We start from the raw sequence: 8,013 nt of genomic DNA on the forward strand, positions 1-8,013 counted from the left end.
CCCCACACTCCGCTACGCAGCTGACCGAATACCACCCGCTGGAGTGGGAAGGGAAGCGCCTCCCCGAGCCCGCTTCCCTGCCGGTGCTGCAATGGACCTACCACAGCGGCACAGCACGGCACGGCACGGTACGGCACGGCACGGCTGCTCCCGGGCCGTGCCGCGCCGCGCACCCGGCCCGGCCACTGCGGTCCTTTCGCCGCCCGCCCCCCCCCCTCCCTCCCCTCTCTCCTCCTCCCCTCCCCCGCGACCCACCTTTCCCTTCCATCGCGGAGCCTTGCGAGCGCCGGGAAGTTGCCGGGAAGTTGCCGGAAGACGCGCTCCCCTCCTCAGCCGACAGCCCCCAGAAACCCGGCGGGCAGAGCCGGCCGCCGCTGCCTGGCTCCGCGGTGGGGACGGCGCCGTCAACAGCCTCGGAGCTGCAAGCAAGCAAGCAACCCCCGCGGGAGACGGCGTCAGCCGCCGCCCCCCCCCCTCCTCCTCCCTACACCCCCCCCCACCCGCACCCCCTCCCCGCCGCGGGGGGAAGCGGCGCGGAGCGGGCGCGCAGCCGCGGGGGGAGCCGCGTTTACCTGGGCGCCGGCGGCAGCTCGTCCCTGGCGTGAGCGCTGGCTGCGGGGGCGAGTGGCTCCGCGGCCCCGCCGCGCTGCCTGGCACCGCCCGCATGCGCGCCCCGCCCGCGCCCCGCCTCCGCGGCCCGCACCGCGGCACCGCCGGGGCCCCCCGGCTGCGGGCTCCGCGGGGCGCGGAGGAGGAGCGGCGCCCAGCGCCGGGCCGGCCGCCGCCCCGCTCCCCTCCACCGGGGAGCGCGGGGTTACGCAACGCGGGCGCAAGCACCCCGCTTTATTGACGGTGGGAGTCCTGCTGGAGGAGTCCGGGTCCTCCTCCCCGAGCCGGCCACGGGGATGGGTTCCCCGGGTGGGTAACGCCGAGGTGGCATCCGCGCAGCCCAAGAACGCGTCCGAGGGTTTCCGCAGGGGATGCGTGCGTGGCACGTGGGCCGAGGCAAGCCCCCGGACCGCAGCGCTCGAGTTGGTGGGGTCAGAGGGCTCGCCCCGCTCACCCTAGCTCGCCTCCCCGCGGCACGTAAGCCAGAGCGAGCCCACGACACCCGCAGACGCGGAGAGCGTCTCTTCGGAGATGCCCGCTCTCGGGTTCAGGCCTTCTCCGGGTATGTTGTTTCAAGATTAATTAATGCTGATTCATAAAACATCCGCCTCATGGCTAGTTTGTGCTTTTCTGCTTTTGCAGCCAGCCACGGGGGTATTTTGTTCTCCTTTTCACCGCTTGATAAAACAAGCGGTCCCCTGCTAATGCGAAGTTGATAAAACATTCATACCAAGATCAAGTCACTTCTTCGGAGAACACAGATTGAGCTCCTCAGGTTCATCCCTGTAAGGAAGTTTCTCCGCACTGGAATTATTCCTGTAGCTCTTAAGTTTTTTTCCAGATTCTTCAACTTTGGTACGATGGGGATGGTAAAACCCAGTTCTGTCCTTATTTTTATGATTTGTGTTACTGAAAAAGCAGCTCAAGGCATCCACTGTGCTGGGAGCTGCACACGTAGAGGATAGATGGCTCTGGCACTACCTAAGTTTCTAAATACAGGAACAGCAATTTCTCTCTCCTGCTGTTTCTTCACACATCCTGGCGTTTATATTCACCTTCTCACCTACAGCCCAGTACTGGCAAACCAGTCAGTGGTTATATAGGCTTCCCAATGCTCCTTATTCTAAGCTACTGTAACCCATCCTGCAGACACTGCCTACAGGCTTCCCCCTCCCAAAGCAGAACCCTGAACTTGGTTATGGAAGTGGACGTTGCGCACATGATCCCACCTCAGTACATGGTCCAGGCAGTTCTGAACACCACCTGCTCCAATCTCAGCTGCCGCCCCACAAGGTGGCAGGGCACTTAAGTTAAAGATGATGGCATATTAGTGCAAGAACATGCCCCTGAGAAGCAACTAGGAACAGCCCAGCTGGATGAAGACCCACCATGGAAAGTTCACATACTAACTGGCTCCTACCCATTTACTAAGTTCTACATTATCATGAAGAATAACATTAGCTTTATTTTATTTCAGGACTGAATATTCAGGTATTGTAGGTAAGCTTTGAGTCAAAACGCACTAGAGAACTGACAAAGCAGACTTAGACCTTACGATTTGACTAGGAGCTGGAATTAAATTTGTCATTTCTCAAGTTTCTTTCATCAACTGGTGGGATCCTATTTCCCCATTGCTATGTTTTTACCCACCATCAATGCCAAACTGACCAGACTGCACTTCCAGGGTCAACCCGTGTGCTTTTTCTGAAAAGCAGTAAAACAATAACTCTTTTGAGGTCTATTAGTCCTTAAAAATGTTCCAAAATGCAATCAGAATATACACCAGAGTGCTCAATAGCTCCTCAGCCAGTTCTTTTAAAACTCTTGGACTCAAGTTATCAACTCCCACAGATAAGGGAGGGGAAAAAACAAACAAACAAAAAAAAGCAAAAAACCAAAATGAACCCAAACCACGTGGGAAAAAAAAAAAACCCAAACCCACGAAACAGGCAAACTCTCAGAGGACATTAAGGTTCCTGGCATCCAAGTTCAAGAACAACTTTCAACAGGAAGAAATGAGGGCAAAGAAAACACCCTAACTTTTAAGGTACAGCCAGGCCAGTTACCAAAAACGTAATCTGAGGCACTATTTGTAATACCAGGCACTAGACCAAGGAATCGAGACTCCTTTCAAAGCTGTGCACTGCCTGGTAAGCTAACAGCCATCAATAATTCAGCTTCACAGAAGCTGGGGAACAGTTTCTAGCTGCAGGCATCAGGCTGAGCCCCACTGCCATGGGAATACACAACGATCAAGTTTCCCAAACATTGGAAAAATATTTCATATGTCCTGAAAGGGACAGCCATAACATGCTCCCCATTAGTAAAGGTAGGTTGCTTTCTTCTAGGGTTTGTTTTCTTTGTGGAGGTCCTCTCAACAAAGAAGGACATGAATTAGGAGTTCAGAGGGTTTGCCCTTGGGGAGCAAGGCAAAAAGCCATTTCTGTTAATTTTTGTTTTGCTTTTGAGCTGAAGCATTTCTTCCTCTGAGGTGACAGCACGTAGGAACATAGTTCAAGCAAAACACCCAGACCCACCAATCCACACATTCATTTTCAATCACAGCTTATCAGATCTCTTTCTGGGTCACACCTGGGACATGAGAATTTCCCTTCCAGATCCTGAAACCATCTCAAGGCCTTAAGATATATGTTCTTAAAATAAAAAGCCAGCTTGAAGAGAGAAGACTCTCCCTATGCAGAACACAGATGAAGCCCCTTCAAGGCTTCTCTCCTCAATAAAAAGCAGCAAATTCAAGGGAGCATATCCAGTGGATATCTTCCCTCCCTTGCCATTTACAGGTCACCTTTCGAACTACTTATCAGGAGAAAGGAATATAACATTGCCTGTGCTCTACTCTAGATTTCAACTATGCATCCTGCATTGAAGTATCAAGCAAGATGGGACCAGCTTGAGTTAGGTCACAGTTTCTCCTCTAGCCCCTCAGGAAAGTCAGATGTGGGTCTACTGTGGTTTTGCAAGTAACAAACATCAAATGAAGATACACACATTAATGGCATCTCAGTAAAGCATCAAGTTGTTCTCCAAACCACAGTAAGACAAGGCATTGCAGCACTCGGGAGATGCTGATGTGCCAAGTCTGGACTCCTTCCCACGCACACCTTTTGAGGCGCAGTGGAAGGAGAGCTTCTGAAGCACCACTCTCCTGTACCAAGTCCACAGGGTTGCCAGGCGTGCTTCCCTCACTTGTCAGCTGTTCTCCTTCCATCTTCAAGCTTTGGGAGTAAGCTGGAATCACAGTACAAATAAGAAGGTGTCTCAGTCCAAGCACAAACCACCCTGTGCAGACCCTCTTCTTCATAATGCTTCAGTGTGTCCTTGGCTCCAGTCATGGCAAGGAGATGAGTATTTGGGAAAGGCAGTTATTCACCCTTGATGCTAGTCCTGAGTGGTTTCTGTGGGGCTGCCAACACGGGGCTTCTTCAGAGCCACCTGCGTGGCTGTTTGACCAGCAGGCCTTTTGCCCAGCATGCACTACTGAAGACCTGCCCACCCCACCAGACCAACTCACTTCATCAACAGCAGTCCCGAGGGCTACCCCCTCTATCCTCTGTAGAGCTCTCCCCAGCTGTAACAGGACGGTGCATATGGAGGTAAGGCTTTTACTCGGCAGAGAAAAGCTCAGCCCGTACAGATGAGAGGGAACAGCAAGGGCTCAGCTTGGCTGCTCTCCTGTGGTGCTCCGGACAGAGATGGAAATATTACCCAGGCCTCCAGTCCTTGAGGAACCTGCTGCTTCCCCCATTGACGGTGGATGCTGGGCAGAGCCCACTGCCTGCTGCAGTCAGTGCTGCCTGCCCCCTTTCCACACCCCGCCTCTGGAAGCGGCTGGCTTAGGAGCAACCCTGAGCACAGGCATGATAAAGCCAAGTGGCCATTTTGGCATTGCTGCATACAGTAAGCCACGTGATGATCATACATGGTCTCCCAGCTGCTGCTGCTCCTGCCCATCTGCTACCCTGGCACGGTGCCTCCTTCTCTGGAGGGAACCTCCATTCACAAAGGCAGAGGCACCAGCCAGCCTGCAAGGTTGTGCCTGTAGCCACGTGTATGCTGCCATGTCTGCATGGGGCACTTCTGCATGAGGCTGGATGTGCCGGGAGGGAGCAGATCACCAGTGGTGGGATTTCATCCGCTCAGTGCCAGTTTCTGGTGATGACCGTCCAAAATGGCAACAAACCCAGGCACGGAGGCACGATCTCAAGGGCCAGGGGACCTAGCTTCTGTACCAAGCTCCGCACAAAACTGGCCACAAGCCAGCTTCAGTTCTTCACTTTGAGTTCAAGGGAGTGTGAATCTAGGTGCCAATGTCTCAGCCTATTCCCAAACTGCCCAGAAGCCAACTTCAGCATCCAGATCAGACTTCCTGGCTAGAGACAGAGCTGCTCTCCCTGCAGGTGACAAAGGCACTTGTCCTGCCCAGAATTAAAACCAGTATTCCTTAAAGACAATGAACAGCCCAATCAAAAAGGACCTGCCCTGAGTTCTAACCAAGGGGGAGGAATCACTACCAACCTTGATGTTCAGTGTGGGTCTACCCTTGAAACCAGTGCACCCCTTGAAACCAGCTGCAATGGGGAGCAGGACTCAAAGTGCTTCTAGAAGTCCTTTTTCGGACTCTGAAGCATCTATTCCCCAAAACCAATGCTCATCATTAGCTAACTGCTATTAGCCAGCGGAACAGATTCCTTTAAGACAGAAAACAAAACAGCTCTGTACCACGCCATGCTCAGAAGATGTCCACGTGCCATGAGCTCTGCTCAGATAAGCACAAGCCAAAGCAGCAGGTTCCAGGAAAGTAGGCCATGACACAGCATCAGCAGGAAGGACCTCTAACACTACTGAAAAAGTAAAGAACACAGTGGGGGAACAGGGGAGTAAACAGAGACTAGAAGTTTTTAATAATATAGGAAGGGTAAAATACAAAGGGCATTCTACAAGCTGTAATCCATCACCCTGAGAATGATGGGCATAGCTTCTGATTATGGACAAGAAAAACAATAACTACTACATCATCAACTGCTGTCACTTTCTTACATCACCCAAGTAGTTGCTAGAAGCATAGCATAAGTGCGTTAGGAGCTGGTGTGTGTAATAAAGACCAAAGCAAGTCACAACCTTTGAGCAAGCACAGTCAGTTTAATTACATAAAATTATTGATCAAACATTGAGATTAATCAGTCAGTATTATATTAATAAAGGAAAAAGCACTAAAGTCACAAAAGTACCAAAACAAGGGAGTAGTTTTGCAATTACTTGCAAGTAAGTAAAAAAATACTATGGAAGAAAATCATGGATTGAGGGAACCATCCTTGTATTGACACAGAGGAAGGTCCTTCTGAGCACCAGCACTGGGCTGGTGGAGTGCCACCAGCTTTCTTCTGCTACTATACTTCATAAACATCCATACACACCCATTTACATTAACAAGAGTCTTGATATTGACTTTAATGGTAGTTGGGTCTGACCCACACAGCTCAACTCCCAGTTTTAGTTTTCTGTGGGGTACTGAGCACCCTGAGCTCCTCAAAGTCCACGGAAGCTGGAGGTTGTTCTCAGTCCTTGGGCAAAATGCTTTGTGTTTTCAGGGCTAGCTCTCAGACCCTCTGAGCCCCATCACAGACTTCTAGTTATTCAGTTTATAAATAAATTTGTCACCTCCTCCAGCAGGCAGGGGCAGGGAGGAAGATGTTTGAAGTCAGATTGTTATACCATTATAAAAGCTCAAGACTTTCATGTAAAAGAGAAAATTTGAAAATAAGATGCTGAATGGAGCTACTTAAGCACTAACCCCTTTTTGACCTGATTAAAAAAAGGTAATTACGTGCATTTGGAATGCTTTACACAAGGAAAAAGAACTTTACAGGGCAGAGGCAGGAAGGAGCTTCCTGCTGGCAGCTCAGCCCTCCTAAGAGCCAGGTGCTCAAATACTTGCAAAGAATGGACTATTTATCTTAAAATCCTACTTGCCTATGCCTATTTCGTACAACAAAAAATGATTAGCTCATCGCTACTCTACAGCCACGAGGGCTGTGTAACATTCATATTCTTTATCTGCTATTTCAAGAAATCATAGCAGAGTGACCTCTGCCAAGGTCCAAATCCCAGGAGGCAATTTCTTTGCCTTATTCCTACCATGTAAGAGCCATTTCTAGAGCACTGAACTCTGCCCTCAGACCCCACAGTCCTGCAAGATGCCCACTAAGGCAGTGATTCAATGCCAACTGACACCCACCAAAATCCTAAGCATATGTCAGACAGCTCCAGTGTTCCTGAAGTAAGGGACAAGCAGAGCCTTGGGCACAAAGAATCATCTCCTATCCAGCTCCAACATTTTTTCCACTTGTTTATCTTTACCCTGTTCATTTTAATGCTATGTTTTCCTGAACATTAGAAAATAACAAATGCAATAAAACTTGCAGAGCCAAGACCATCAGCATCAGTGTATTCATAGTGCAGCTTTCCCATGTTTCAGAGAATTGGATCTTCCTGTGATAATTCAAGCTGAAACTCAGAGTTTGTCCAAATACAAGAGGCAGATAAGTGCTGCTTGATACCAGCCCTACTGACAGCCATTTGACCAGACCATTTCAGAGCTTGAGTTCCTCTTGGCAGATATAATGAAAAATATTGAGAACAGAAGTGAAATTCAAATAAAATTGAGATATATAATAGAAAATAAGGGGAAGAGGAGTGACGAAGGAAGCATGACAAAAGCAGAGGGGAATCCTAACTAAACTAGCTCACTCTGAGTTGTAAAGATGGTAATACCAACCCTTAGGTGTGAAGTTATCTACCTCCACACTAGACAGTTACATCAGGCAGCGACACAAACCTTAAGCACTTGAACAGCCATGATAAGGGCAAAAAAAATACTCACATGCTTAACCTGAAGTACAAACTCATGCATTTTGCTGGGAGAAATTGAGAAAAAAAAGCTGTCTCAGTTCCACGCCCCAAATCAAATCCACAGGAACAGACAACATCCACAGAGCACCTTCATCCCTGACATGAAAGGCTGCAAGCTAAGGAGGCAGCTCTTCATGCCTGTAGGAAAAACTTGATCTCTGAAGTGAACTTTCTAAGTTCTACCTTGCTTGGGTGAAGCGTGACCCCTAAAGCCATTTTGACCCACACCAGCTTCCAGCAGCTCTGCAGTAGGAGGAGATGCTGCTGCTTTCTGCTCCAGTGTCTTTAAGTAGGATATCAACTATGTGGTGAGAATACTAACCCTTGTGGCAACCTAGATTGACCTGCAAGGATAACACTTCCCCTGGAGGTAGAGGGGTCTGGCACCAACAGGAAAGCACCAGTCAGGCCCAGAATATGCATGATGGCTCTAATTTAAAGCTCAGGGAACCCTGGTTTCCAGTCAGCACGGAA

At 49.9% G+C, this 8,013-nt stretch overlaps 1 protein-coding gene across 1 annotated transcript in view; it reads right to left on the bottom strand.

Moving 5' to 3' along the window:
- The window catches only part of FGF12 (fibroblast growth factor 12), a 236,912-nt gene extending 236,263 nt beyond the window's left edge, over positions 1-649 (bottom strand). The window contains exons 1-2 of the mRNA XM_075033244.1: positions 573-649; positions 256-419 (exon numbers count right to left, since the gene is read on the bottom strand). Coding sequence (XP_074889345.1) covers positions 256-268 — 13 coding nt within the window. The 5' untranslated portion in view covers positions 269-419; positions 573-649. The remainder of the gene's footprint in view (positions 1-255; positions 420-572) is intronic.
- Between the last annotated feature and the right edge of the window lie 7,364 nt (positions 650-8,013).

This window comes from Buteo buteo, chromosome 7 (genome assembly GCF_964188355.1).
Source record: "Buteo buteo chromosome 7, bButBut1.hap1.1, whole genome shotgun sequence".
Lineage (NCBI taxonomy): Eukaryota > Metazoa > Chordata > Aves > Accipitriformes > Accipitridae > Buteo > Buteo buteo.